Genomic DNA, 13,546 nt, shown 5'->3' with positions numbered 1-13,546 from the left:
TCAACATACTTTTGAGATATCCCAGATGTTGAATGAAGGGTTTGCCGTTTCGACAGCTTGCTGCAATGGTAAGACATGGAACTTTCTATGAAGAGTCATCCGTTGGAATTCCACTTTCCGTAGCTTAAATGAATTCAACATAGATTATCCTATCGTTTGTCAATAAAAAGAACTGCAGTTCGAGTCAACAGAATGTTTGCATACTTGTGAATTCATACATTTAATCTAGGAAGGTATTCAATTCAATGTAATCATGGCCGCCTTTGATATTTTAGAGCTTCGTATATTCTTTTTCTTTCTTTTCAAAGTTTAACTAAGGTTCAACGCCGGAATAAGAGGATGAGAGTCAAATTGTCGCCAATATTTGCAATTACGTAACCATGATTTTATTCCCCTTCCTCATACTTGGAAGTGATACATTCTTCTTCAAGTACATGCCATACACCATATGCACAGAAAATCAGAGTACAGATATAAATATTACTTGCTACCCAAGAAATTAGAGCTCTGCTTCTGTTTCCTTCTGCCGGTCCACATCTTCTGCCTTTTTTGGTAGCACATCTTCTGGCTTTTTCTGGTCAGCATCTTCCGGCTTAGTAACAGGAAAATTATGCTCGACCCAAGCAAGATAGCCTCCTCCCATGTTGCTCACATGCTCGAAACCCTATCATTTCATTGACAATCTTCTAAGAATTTGATAGAAATGAAAGAACAAACATGAACACGGTGAAAGGTGGGATCATATGCACAAACAAAACCGGTTACAAACTTTTACTAAAAACATAAAGTAGGGGGACACCAAACCGTGGTTTTTATAAGGCTTATAGTCGGTTTAGTGATCCCCAATTCTATTTTTTTATTAAACATCTGTAATCGGTTCTAAAATATGCACAAATCGAAACAGATTTGAGAATACGAACAGCAGCCTGAAGATCAGCAGTTGCATAAAGGGACCTGACACCACTTTGACAACCCTGTAAATATAATATCAGTCAGATATTTACCAGAAATATGTTCTTGATTCTTAGTAAAACTCTACAAGATAAACCATGAAAGTTGACAGTAAAAAAAAAATACCACAACAAGAAGGTCATCTTTTTTGCAAGCAGATGAAACCTCTTCCAAAAACTGGGGATTTTTTACCCTTCCTAGGTAAAAGAAGACATGAAATTCATTACTTTCAAGGTAAATACGAATAAAAAGTAGTGAAAACAGAAGTTACAGCCACCTTCAGGTGTATTGAACATGTAAGGAATGTTCAAAATCTTCTTTACATCCACATGCCCTTTCTTGTACTCCTCCTCCGTCCTATCACAAATAACATAAATTAAAAACCCAATTGAAAAGTTTGAACTTAGGCTATTTGTGTTTGTTTGTGTAGGAAGTCCTTCTGCTCATAAACGCTTTTACCATAAGTGCACTATTAGAAACACGTTGAAATTTTTATTAAAATTCAAGTAATCCTAGTAAAGCAATTGGAAGTACTTATAGAGAACGCGCTCCTTCGTAACACTTTTAAGTATGCAAGAGAGTTTCTAGTTGTCAGAAAACACTTTTAACTCTTATAGAAGCAGTCCGTAACGTGCCGTTGCTCTCGTAAAGTTCACTAATTTGAGGAAAAAAAAAAAGGAAAAAATAAACCGGAAAGAGAGTTCTTTACCTAACTTCCAAATAACCATAGCCAGATTGAAGCAGATGTTTGGCTTCTTGAACATCAACGGTGACAACCTCCGATCTCGAGCTGCAACATAACAGAACAACACCCAGCAAACCCCATATAAGAATTTTGGAAAAATAAAATTTAGAAAATAATTTTACTGCAAATCTGGATAGAAAAAGTCACCTTCCAAAAGAACCCATGAGGAAGAACTGCTGTTATATAAGTAGCTCTGGTTTTTGTGAGATCTGGTGGCTGTCTGGTTAATTTTCCCGGAAAAACCAGCTGAGGATAGAAAATGTGGGGTGAGAGGAATTTAGTGCTGCTGTGGTAGTTCAATTTTTTTTTGGGGAAGAGTGCCTATAGATAGGGAGTTAGCTAATTGCAGTTCCTGTCACGTAGGGCCACATAACATCTTGCCACCCAAGGATGAGAACCCACCCTTGATGTGAACTAGACCGAATTCATGGCTTCTGTACAAAAGTGGGTTATGTCTGTTAACACCTTATGATAAATTCTTTGTACAGAATGTCCGTTCTTTTTTAAACGGACAACTAAAATTTGAAAGAAATTAGTTAGTCAATAATTGAAATCCGAGTTTGAAAAAGGTTAGTAGAAATGAGATTTTCTTAACATCATTTGGTATCACTTGAACTTAAAATGTGTTATATTTCTTGAATCTTAATCCTAACATTCGATTCTAGAAACATTTTATTTTAACGAGTTATTTTTGTATGTGCGTCAAACTGTGATTCACATAATTATTATTAGGAGAAATTATGTTCGCGTCCTTCATTTTGTTACTCCATTGATTAAAATCTTATTTCTTTTCAATTTTTGATCAAAGTCCTTGGTATTAATAACATCATTAATTATTTCAATAATGAAATATTTTTTTTATTTCTAAATATATTCATTTAATGTTAAAAATGTTACAATTAGTATATTTATATTTATGACTAAATTTTTTATCATATATATTTTTTTTTTAGTTTGTACTCATTTTTAATTTGTAATTCTTTTTTTAACTTGTACCAATTTTCTTTTAAGTTTTAATTTGTACCCATATATTAATTTCTTTTTGTGCCCATATTTTTTAAAGTTTATTTGTATTTGTACCCATATATATATATATTTTTTTTTTTTTATTTGTACTTTTTATTTTGCTAAATGTACCCATGCTAATTATATGTACCCATTCATGTAAAACTTTTTAATCTTAAAATGTACTCATTCTTAAATATACCAATTTGTTATATGTAAAATGTACCTTTTTTTATTTTATATATATATATATATATATATATATATATATATATATATATATATAATCTATTCAGTTTTTTTCTAATCCATTTTTAAACTTATATGGGTACATTCTTTTTTCCTTGATTTTAAAATGTATACATGTCAAGTTTAATCGAAGAAAATTACTAATGTTATTAAGCCTAATATCTTTTTTTTTTTTTTGGTGATGTTGAAGAATGTACCCATGTTTTGATACAATAAATTTTTTGGTTAATTTTGATGAATGTACCCATGTTTATATACACACACACATAGTATATTTATATTTTAATATTTTTAATCCCACAAATTATGGTTTTTTTATTTAAAATCTCATTTATATAAACAACTAAAATTTCTAAATTTTAATTTAAAAAATATAGTAAAGTACATAGAAATAAATTGTCACATTAATTTCAGGGACCTCAATCAAAAATTAAAAACCAACAAGGTTTCAATCAAAGAATATTCATAACTAAGGACCGCATACAAAATCTCCCTTATTATTATTTATTGTAATATAATTATACAGTTATTCAACCAACACGCTTGAGAATCTTTTTTTTTTTTTCTCGCAAACGATAGAGTTAGTGAGTTAAATTGTTAGTTGTTAGGGGAGAGGAGAATCACTAGAGATCAACCCTGCAACAAGGTGCACATGCATCATTGCTTTGCGCTACTTCCGTGAAGTGCCATCTTCAAAGATGGAGTTGGCCTTTGTGCAATCCACATCCACATCCACTAATGACTATCTAAATTATATCAAAGTCGACTATACATTTACACCTAAATTATATAATCCTACTGTGTAATCCATTCAAGAGCAATGGGGCAAAAGACACCTGAGCTTCAAGCAACACATGCGGATTTGCAGAGGATCATTAAACTTTTTGTCCCTGTTTGCTGAGCTGGTGATTCATACGAACGGATTTGCGTAGGAGAGCGCCGATCAATCTTTGTATTCAAGTTGCGTTGAAGGCTTACGCTTTCACGGAAACTTTGAAACAGCAGCTGTTACAGGTATTTTCATGGCAGTGCAGACAGATATCATCCTTACGTCTCTTCAATCCACGCGATGGAACACATTCGGGTGGAGTTATGGATGTTCACAATAAACAGGAGGAACACTGAAAAGAAACCATAGCACAACGTTGGATGTAAGTATAGCAATGGTGTTAATGACAGAACAAGCCTCACAGACTCAAAGGTAATAGAAAAAAGAGCATGCTTTAGGCGAGGATCATGACTAGCAAGCATTTGAAAACCGAAAGGAATTGCTGATATAGATTTGAAAATAATTTTTGCTTTGATTTTGACATCTGATTCACCAAAATGGCCGATGAAATGGTCAACTGGCAACAGAGACACGGGCGTGACCAATTCCGGCCACTCTAAACCGACATTCCATCTCGTTCACAAAAAGGTTATTCATCCTTTTGCGGAAATACGAGGTTAAAACAAATTCAAACTTCAAAATAACTGATCTCGATACCTTGAAAGTCATATTTTCCATTCACTAATTGTATAACCAGGATTTTCTCTTGATCTGCAAGAAGAGAGTACCCAAAATTTCAGTATAATAATAAAAGTAACCCCATAACCTGAGCAATTCAAACGCTAAAAAAGAATCAGCCATCAAACATGAAAAAGTGAGGACGGACCCAATTCTCTTACCTCGGCAGTCGCAATTTTCTTTCGTATATCATGCTTGCACACTGGGCAGTTTCTTCCCCATTTTCTCAGCCATGAATCCACACAACTTGAATGAAATTCTGCAAGCAGATCTCAAGCTGATTAACAGAACTCTACAAACTTCGAATGACAAGGCGAGGAAGCAAATCTAAACTACGAAATCACCCTTTTGATTAAGGCCAAAGTCAATTGCCTAATACGACGATAGTCATTTATAATCAACATTAGAATTTAACAGCATTTGAACAATCAAACCGTTAACATGATATATCTACTTATATGTACTTTATGGCGGACATGGCGAGAATAGCAGCTTCCTTGAGTTCTTTCTTCTTAGACTGGACTCGGTATTCTAATATTTGTGATGAGAACTTGCACATGTCCGCAATATGAAAGTTCATACCTCGAGTTCTTCAACATTGTAATTTATGAACAGTTGGAAGTCTTCTGAGGTGTTATCAAGGTAAGAGGCAAACATGTACTATGATGTCTACAAGTAAGACTTTGTGGCTTGATGAAACTGACACCAGCAACTATGATGAAAATGCAAGGGATATAAACGTGAGGGAACATCTTAAAATTACCATGCTGGCAGGGAAGAACTTTAAGAATTTCGGAATCTTTGTAATTCTCAAGGCAGATGGCGCAAGTTTCTTCAATGTGGGATTCATCCAAACCAGCAGAACTGAATGTGAAGCAAGGGAGAGCATTAACAATCTCGGTATCCGCACTTTTAGGAAGCTGGTTTCTTCCTTGAGAATAGGGCCAGCGCCAGTCTCTCTGAGCACAGTAGGCAATTATAAGGAGACCCAATACGGTTAGAAATGAGATCGATACAGCAAACACCAACCAGGCCTTTTCATTTGGCAATAGGAAGATGCAGCATTCCCCTTCTTCCCCACGAGCATGCTCCTTTAGCATTTCACCAGATGCTTTCGAAACAAATACAGAACGAATTGTAACATTCTTGCTGTTTATCGTCACTGAAAAAAGAGGACAAAAATCATTATAAATTATAACAGCCTCAACGAATATCCACAATTTCACAGCAGGCAAAGGGTAACATGTACAGCAGACTTGGACTCCAATACAATCTTCAACCACATAAGAGCAGCCATAACTACATATGAAACGAGCAAGGAAAATGTAAAAGAAGCAAACAGAAATTTCAAGGGACACGGTTACTCACTGTGAACCAATTTTTCTTTCCTATCATCATAAACAATCACAGCATGAAATCCAGCATTTTGAGCGTGTTGCACTTTATCCTCGAAAGTGCATTCACCTCTTTCTACTAAAGCAAACCTCGTTATATCGGTTTCACTTGCTTGAAGACCATTGCGTAGAGGCGAGCAGGCATGCAAAGGGTCGGACACAAGCAAAACTCCACATATTTCTGAGCTACTGACAGCACCAGCTATCACAGTATTCAGATTTCAATGATTAGTAAAAGCATTTAGTCGAAAAGCGAATTAAGTCCAAATATAATCCTGAAAGTAAAGGGATAATATGATTTTGTTGTTTCATTTAGAGCCCGTTCGACAACCATTTCAGTTTTTTTACTTTCCGAAAACTTGTTTGGCAACATTTTCTAGTTTTCAATTTTCAACTAAAATTTGAAAGCTACTTTAGTGAGTTTTCAAATTTTGGTTTTGTTAGACTGGAAACAGTTGCCAAACTGAAAACGAAATGGTTATCCAACACCTTAGCTTGACCAAAACCCCAAAAATCGAAATTCATTTAATTCAAATCGAAAGCTGATGGCAGCTGAAGAAAACAAAAGGAAGGAAATTTATTAGACTAGTTATCCCACATTTTCTCAGCAACCAAACAGCAAAAGATGGTAAGTTACCAAATTTGGCGGGAAGGTCGGCGACAAGAATTCCAGATGGTTGGAGAACAACATTAGCAGTGCTTAGTTGGAGAAGGAAAAAGCAAGCAATCACAGAGAATCCCACTACAGCTTGCCCCATCTTCCTCTCTCTCTCAGAGCTCCAAATTACCTAAATTAAACACAAAATTAATCAAAATTTAGTTTAAGCAATTAGTGATTAAATAAACCAAAAATTGAAAGCAAAAATAGAAAATAGCAAAGGGCATACCGATTCAGTGAGCTTATGAGACTAGCGAGACTGAAAAACCTCAGAATCAGATGGAGAGCTGAAAAATGCCAAAGTTTCCAACCTGTCAACGGTTTTTTTTTTTTTTGAAGGAGTTTTAATGAAAATTTTTTGATACTGTTTATTTTAACGAAAAATCATATTTTTATATTAAAAAATTAATTTTAGTACTATTTACTTTATCTTTTATTTTGTCCTTATAATTAAAATTCAAAATTTTTAAATCGTTTTTATTAATTTTTATTTTTTCTAATTTATTTGATCCATACGGTGCCGTTTCGAGTTTTAACCTAAAGCGCCGCGTTTGATCAGTAACCGTTAAGCCGCCAGAGTAAAAAATGCTTTGGTTTTCAGCACTGATTTGATTTATTTGTTGAAGCTTTCGAATCTGTCTGCGAATTTCATGGAAGAAGAAGAAGAAGCTTCGAAGCCGGCGCTGCCGGACGCCTTCCTCGATTTTCTGAAGGAGAACGGGTTGGACCCTTCCATTTATTCCGAGAGCCACTCTACCCCTCGTTACATAAGGTACTAGTAATCCTCTCAATGAATTTTTTTCGAGAGAATGTGAACTAATTTAACTGGTTACGAGTTTTTAATAAAAATTTAGAATGGGATGAATATTAAACGGACAATAAATTATATATAAATTATAATTTAGTATTTTTGTAGTATTTTTAATGTTTTGGTTTAATTTTTTATTAAAAGTTTGGAACTTTGTTGATTTGTGCATGTTTACCCTGCTATTTTTTGTTTGTGTTTTTGTAATGGAAGAATTGGGTTTTGTTTGTTTTGGCTTGAAGGTTAAAGCCTGGTTTGGAAGCTCGAATCGAAGAGATTGAAGCTGAGATCAAGTGGAAGCTTGAAGAAGTGGAATGGTTGCCTGGATTTTATGCTCTTCCGCCGGATGTACAGATTGCTAACTCAAATGCTTACCGGGAAGGGAAGGTGAGGGGGAAAATCGAGCAGTTGCGGTGTTTTTTATTTTACCTTATGTGGCAAGAAAAAGTCCCCGAGTTTTGATTTCGAGATTTTGTGTTTGTGTTTGTTTGATTTGGATTTTTAGATATATGGAATCGACGCAGCTTCTGGTGCTGCTGTTTCAGCATTGGATATCTCAGCTGGAGATCATGTTCTTGACCTTTGTGCTGCTCCTGGTAAGTGGTTTCTGGTTCCTGTTTGTTACTATTATATATTGCATTGAATTGGAGTGAATGATTTCGTATATGTTGCAGGATGAGAAAATGCAACTAATTCTTTAGCTGCTATGGTTAAGTAATTATGTAATCTGATTCTAAAACATGAATAGTAGCGAAATTGCAAAAACACCTGTAGAAGTTTGTTAAATTTTATAAAATGGCAAGAAAAACAAAGAGATAGTTACCGTCTATAGTTTCAGAAGCATCCGTACAAACTGTATTTGACAACCTTCGCGTGAGAACAGCAGATTCAGTTGCACTGATGACTTTCATTTTCTGAAAATTGCTCACCATGTTTTCTCCCGTGTATATTTTGGCATTAGGTGCTAAGCTTTGTATGATATCCGACCTTCTTGGTGATTCGGGTTCTGTAACTGGTGTTGATGTTTCAAGCCATCGTTTAGCATCCTGTAGGACAATGTTGCAGAAATATGCATTGGGCAATCGCTGCCGACTATTTGTTGCTGATGGGACAAATTTTTCCCTCATACCCAGAAGAGTTCATTCAGATCCAAAATCATGTAACTGATCTGAATCCACATACACCTGAAGCTTCATATGCGATACAGTGACATCTTTGAGAATGCTATTTATGGGCATATTGTTGTTGTTAATATGTTATCATTCTATCTAGAATCTTGCAGGTGAATCTGCTTTGGAAGAGAATTTGACATTCAAGGAGTGGACATCTAGGAGACCATGGAAAGAAAGGAAACAAGCAGCTAGGATAAGAAAAAGTGATGCCGTGCGGTCAGGGAATCAACTTCCAGACCTCATTTATTATGGCTGCCACTCTGGTGTGGTTGGACTGACTAAAAGTGAATTATACCAAACTTTTCATGACGACGAATATTTGAGCTATGGCTATGACAAGGTAATACTGCATTTTGGTTCGTTATTTAAACCCCTTTACAGATCTCTGCACTCTCTATTTCCTTACGTTTTTGGACAATTACTAACACCCTTTCAATATCAATTATGTTACCTCTTTGTTGTTTAACATCACTTCTAGTTTGGTTGGATTTTGCTAAGTTAGCTGGATGTTTATTCAGGTCCTAGTGGATGCAGAGTGCACACATGATGGATCAATTAAACATGTCCAGAAATTCGAACAGTGGGGCTGGGAAACTCTTCAACGCCGTGTACTGGATGCCGAGAGAAGTGATAGCCTCACTGTGCTTCAGGTATCTGATTTCAGTTTCTTTCAAATGTATTTGCGAACTTTGCTACTTTGCTTATTGTTGAAGTTCCATTAGATGAGGAAACAACATGTCGGTATCAATCCAATGTAGTTTTGTATATGATTATTACTTCGCTATTGTAATTTTTCCCATGTGCATTTCATGGCAGAGCTTCCTTATACATCGTCCCCTTTGACTGATAAAAATGCTTAGTAAAGTGATGACTATATCTGTCTTTGGCTTGCAGTTGAAGCTCCTAACAAATGGTTTTCGATTGCTAAAAGCTGGGGGGATTCTTGTTTATAGCACTTGCAGGTGCCTTTTGTAGTTTGCTCCTTTTAACTTTTAGTACGTTACGCATAAAGGATATCTGCCTGTATTTTGCTAATTTTCGTTTTTTATTGATTAGTTTGACAGTTGCTCAGAACGAAGATGTGGTAAAGCAGTTTCTCGAGGGAAATCCTTGTGCAGGTAAATTAACGGTTTAAGTATTTTACAGCCTGCAATTTATGAGTATGGTGACTGTTAAATGACTAAGTATCATTTTACCTGTAGCGGAATGGCTAATCAAAATTGGTTTACCTTTCATGATGGTTTAAGTACATTGTGTTTTCATTACCTTTTTTCATAAAGAAACCAGAATATAATAACTGATCTGTTGAATAATCCTCACCATTATCGGCTCTATTTGTTTGAAAAACTCATTAATCTGTTAATCCCGTACTATCTAACATTATGAGCCGAAGTTGTTTCTGCTACATTTTCCTCCTCGAGGTTGCTCTTGCATCTGTAGTTCTTACTCTATAAACAATTCATCATTATATCAGAGTCTAATCATATCATTTTACACTTTTATAGGCTTGTGGTTCACCGGTTCCTTGTTATTCTGCAGAATTGCAGGTGATAGATGCTGCTGAAAATTGGCCTTGCAAGAACGGGCGAATGCCGAATACCCTGCGCTTTGATCCCTTGACTTCAAAAACGAGCGGACTGTTTGTCGCAAAGTTCTCGAAATTGACCATTTAATCAAGTTTTTCGTTGTACTACATTTTTTTTTTCCGTTTCCTGAAGCTGCTGATCAATTCCGGCAACCAGTAGGAGAGGAGAGGATCACAATTAACACCAACATATATGCTGTATCTCTTTATATTTCTTTCCAGTAGAAAGAAATCATACAAAAGCAGTGAACATTTCATTCAAGCAAGGCAAATGGCATTGCTGGTTTCTTCCTCTTTTTATGTAAATTTTCATTGATGTAATTTCTCGGAGATTAGCGTAGAATAACCAAACCAATTCGGTTAGACTTTGTCAAGTTAAAAGAGAAATACCATTAGAGCATAGAATCCAGTATCAATCACCCAGACATTGTTATGTTACCATAAGACCTAAACTAAATGAAACTGAACTGTAATTTAATATTAATTTAACTGCTATTTGAGGCTTATATCGAACCAAATTAGATAACGTTCGGAGGGCGCATTTAGGAAGTTTTGTTTTTTTTTTTTCCTTTCCCAAAGTTGGTATCCCAGATCATGAAAGGTAGGACTAATCTTTTTACCAAAAAAAAAGGTAGGACTAATCCCCAATGGGGGCCGAAAAGGCTAAAGACATTTCAACCTACCACATGGCATGAACTTTCGACCAAAAAATCACCCGTGTTTTTGTTAGATTCGTTCCTCGAACCTTAAGACCAAGAAACAAACATGACTTGAAATTTTACCCGCCATGTAATAACAAGTGGACTTTACCCGCCAAATGATTGGAACGTGTTTTTTGGTCTATAAACTAGTCAAGACTGAATCTGAATCAGGAGATGTACGTCGCCGGAAATCAGTACAGATTCACCGCCGACGTCTCTCAAAAATAACTAGTCAAACCCAGATTATTGCTAAACAAACCCACACACAAGCTCCGATCAAAAAGCCTGGAATCCTTGTTTTTTCGGAATCCAAAACGTCGACGTTTCATATTCTCGTTCAGCGGTCGGAGGAGCAGATGACCAGCGGCGGCAGCGGACACGAAATCGCAGCTCCACCCAGTAAGCACACCCTCAAATTACAAATTTCTTGTTGCGTATTTTTGCTCGACTCACGCGGACATGTTCAGGTTTACAAATTATGCCTTGCACTGCTCTTTTGGAAGTTTTTGTTTGCTTGTGAAGTTTCGACATTTTGGTGGCACTCTCAGTGTCCATTTTGCTTCGGCATCAGAAGTTGGAATTTCAGATGGGAATCAGCTGTCAAAAAGATATGGTCGATCCCTTCTTTCCATCTGAAAGATATGGAATTTAGACTTGGTTGGTGCTATGGTGTTGTCGCTCATGATACCCCAACTTTGCAGAAGACCACTTTACATTCTTGGATGGATATGGTCGATTCCCTCTTTGTTTATTTTTAGTTATTACTTTACGATGAGTTTGGGAGATGATTGGTGAGGAAAAGTTGCTTGTTGGTTGCAATTTTTGGTTGACCCGGGGAAACTTAACCTCTTGGTTTTCTTCTCTAACTGACAAGAGGCACTTGTACGAAGTATGTAACATAAATGCACCGTAATGTGTTGCTAAATCTTTATGTTGTGCTAGGATAGCACCAAATCAATTTTTTGGAACCAACTCAAGCTAACCCACAGGAAATATATCAAATAAAATGCAAGAACAAAATATAAAAGACACAAAGATTTTAACGAGGTTCCTCCACAGTCAGTGTAACTAGAGTACGTCCTCGGAGCAATAGGAGCTCACCCAATAATCCACTATCAACCAAATGGGAGTTTACAAAGTGTTGGCAATCTCCCAACCCAAAAACCCAATACACCCAATAGCTCTCACACACCAAAGAAACAAATAGAGAAAGAAATATAATGAATAATTTCTTCTCTATACATATAGCTCAAAGCTATTACAACAACAACTATTTTGGTGGATGATACCAAATGAAGCAGCAGCTTCTTCTTCCTTTTGGGCTCTCTGCAACTCTCCTTGCTCTCTGCAGAAAAATGAGCTCCCTCTTTCTTTTTTTCTGCAAAACCGAGCTCTCTCTTTTCTCCATCGGTATCTATATTCACCAAAGGCAACAAGTGGGAGCTAAAAGCCGAAATCTCTGCCAACAACAAAACCAGCCTTCCCTTTTTTCCCCCAAAACAAGGAAGGTGTTTCCCACCTTCTTTTTGTTTATAATTTTTTATAGCCAAAGTTGTTTGGATTGTTGTGTAGCCGAAAGCAATGCAAGTTGGCCACTATCCAACAATCTCCACCTTGGCCAAATTCCGAAAAGCGCCATGACAAGCCAACCAACACAATTAACACACAACATCACTCCCAATCACTAGCAAGAGAACAACTCATGCCGAGCCAAATACTCCAAAACTCCTACTGCTCAACGCCTTCTTTATATAGGCAAAATGTGAGCCAAGTTCAAGCAATGAACAAACTTGGCTACACCAACAACCTTAGTCAACATATCAGCGGGGTTGTCTTTAGTTGGAATCTTCTGGAGAATGATTTCTCCTTCACCAACAACTTCACGAACAAAGTGATATCGCACATCTATGTGCTTGGTCCTCGCATGATGAACCTGATACTTAGCCAAATAAATGGCACTCTGACTATCACAATGCACCTCCACCTGCTTCTGATCAACCCCCAAATCTCTAATCAGCCCATGTATCCAAATGGCCTCCTTTATAGCTTCAGCAACTGCCATATATTCAACCTCTGTAGTAGACAAAGCAACAGACGACTGCAAAATGGACCTCCAACAAACTGGCCCTTTAGCCATAGTAAATACATAGCCTCTAGTAAACTTTCTTCCATCCAGATCACCTGCATAATCTGAATCAACATAACCAACTGCAAAATGACCAATACCAGAGTCATCTCTCTCAAAGCATAAACCAACGTCTCGAGTACCATGGAGATATCTTAATATCCATTTAGCTGCTTGCCAATGCTCTTTACCTGGATTATGCATATATTGACTCACCATGCCAACTGCATGAGCAATATCCGGTCTAGAGCATACCATTGCATACATCAAACTACCAACCAAATTTGCATATGGTATATCTTTCATTTGCAGCTTCTCTTTATCAGTTTTAGGACACTGTAGAGAACTTAATTTAAAATGAGGAGCCAAAGGGGTACTAACCGGTTTGGTTGAATCATGAACTCCAAACTTCCGAATCAACTTCTCAAGGTATTGTCTTTGATTCAAGCATACCAAACCTTTCTCTCTGTCTCTAGTGATCTCCATGCCAAGGATCTTCTTTGCTTCACCAAGATCCTTCATCTCGAACTCATTCTTCATTTGCTTCTTCAATTTCTCAATCTCTTCAACATTCTTTGAGGCAATCAACATATCATCAACATATATCAACAAATAAATGAAAGACCCATCTTGCAACTTCTTGAAGTAC

The 13,546-nt window shown here is 36.4% G+C and overlaps 3 protein-coding genes across 4 annotated transcripts; 1 reads left to right on the top strand and 2 right to left on the bottom strand.

Annotated features, from left to right (window-relative positions):
- Positions 1-340: 340 nt before the first annotated feature.
- STR18 (sulfurtransferase 18) lies at positions 341-2,099 on the bottom strand. Its single transcript, XM_068475253.2, has 6 exons — positions 1,844-2,099; positions 1,661-1,741; positions 1,229-1,308; positions 1,078-1,148; positions 921-974; positions 341-664 (listed from the first exon to the last, which is right to left on the bottom strand). Exons 1-6 carry the CDS (start codon positions 1,858-1,860, stop codon positions 500-502), a joined length of 468 nt encoding a protein of 155 aa, XP_068331354.2. The 5' UTR covers positions 1,861-2,099; the 3' UTR covers positions 341-499.
- Positions 2,100-3,424: 1,325 nt separating this feature from the next.
- Positions 3,425-6,840, bottom strand: LOC137732174 (receptor homology region, transmembrane domain- and RING domain-containing protein 1-like). The gene is made up of 7 exons (XM_088685414.1): positions 6,739-6,840; positions 6,489-6,639; positions 5,826-6,053; positions 5,221-5,619; positions 4,619-4,716; positions 4,437-4,490; positions 3,425-4,071 (listed from the first exon to the last, which is right to left on the bottom strand). Exons 2-6 carry the CDS (start codon positions 6,607-6,609, stop codon positions 4,461-4,463), a joined length of 876 nt encoding a protein of 291 aa, XP_088541540.1. The 5' UTR covers positions 6,610-6,639; positions 6,739-6,840; the 3' UTR covers positions 3,425-4,071; positions 4,437-4,460.
- Positions 6,841-6,993: 153 nt separating this feature from the next.
- LOC137709946 (uncharacterized) lies at positions 6,994-10,392 on the top strand. 2 transcript variants are annotated; one of them, XM_068448923.2, is made up of 9 exons: positions 6,994-7,281; positions 7,557-7,701; positions 7,820-7,910; positions 8,276-8,473; positions 8,597-8,826; positions 9,005-9,136; positions 9,381-9,448; positions 9,543-9,604; positions 10,026-10,392. In XM_068448923.2, the coding sequence occupies exons 1-9, from the start codon at positions 7,160-7,162 to the stop codon at positions 10,157-10,159; spliced, it is 1,182 nt and encodes a 393-aa protein (XP_068305024.2). In that variant the 5' UTR covers positions 6,994-7,159; the 3' UTR covers positions 10,160-10,392. The 2 variants fall into 2 exon arrangements, with proteins under 2 accessions (XP_068305024.2, XP_088541209.1); XM_088685083.1 differs by lacking the exon at positions 8,276-8,473 and having other exon boundaries at positions 7,084-7,281.
- Positions 10,393-13,546: the final 3,154 nt, after the last annotated feature.

The sequence above is a fragment of the Pyrus communis genome, chromosome 15, assembly GCF_041283825.1.
Source record: "Pyrus communis isolate YQ-2024b chromosome 15, ASM4128382v1, whole genome shotgun sequence".
NCBI lineage: Eukaryota > Viridiplantae > Streptophyta > Magnoliopsida > Rosales > Rosaceae > Pyrus > Pyrus communis.
This window is presented reverse-complemented; position numbering and strand designations above follow the sequence as displayed.

Excerpts from the sequence above, each read along its gene's own strand:
- STR18 (XM_068475253.2), bottom strand. Across the intron at positions 1,149-1,228 it reads CATGTTCAATACACCTGAAG|GAAGGGTAAAAAATCCCCAG; the intron begins GTGGCTGTAACT and ends TCTTTTACCTAG. Across the intron at positions 975-1,077 it reads AAGATGACCTTCTTGTTGTG|GGTTGTCAAAGTGGTGTCAG; the intron begins GTATTTTTTTTT and ends TTATATTTACAG.
- LOC137709946 (XM_068448923.2), top strand. The coding sequence starts at position 7,160 with ATGGAAGAAGAAGAAGAAGCTTCGAAGCCGGCGCTGCCGGACGCCTTC. Across the intron at positions 7,702-7,819 it reads ATGCTTACCGGGAAGGGAAG|ATATATGGAATCGACGCAGC; the intron begins GTGAGGGGGAAA and ends TTGGATTTTTAG. Across the intron at positions 8,474-8,596 it reads TCATTCAGATCCAAAATCAT|GTGAATCTGCTTTGGAAGAG; the intron begins GTAACTGATCTG and ends AGAATCTTGCAG.
- LOC137732174 (XM_088685414.1), bottom strand. The coding sequence starts at position 6,609 with ATGGGGCAAGCTGTAGTGGGATTCTCTGTGATTGCTTGCTTTTTCCTT. Across the intron at positions 4,717-5,220 it reads AGTTCTTCCCTGCCAGCATG|AATTTCATTCAAGTTGTGTG; the intron begins GTAATTTTAAGA and ends ATCTGCTTGCAG. Across the intron at positions 4,491-4,618 it reads AGAAAATTGCGACTGCCGAG|ATCAAGAGAAAATCCTGGTT; the intron begins GTAAGAGAATTG and ends CTCTTCTTGCAG.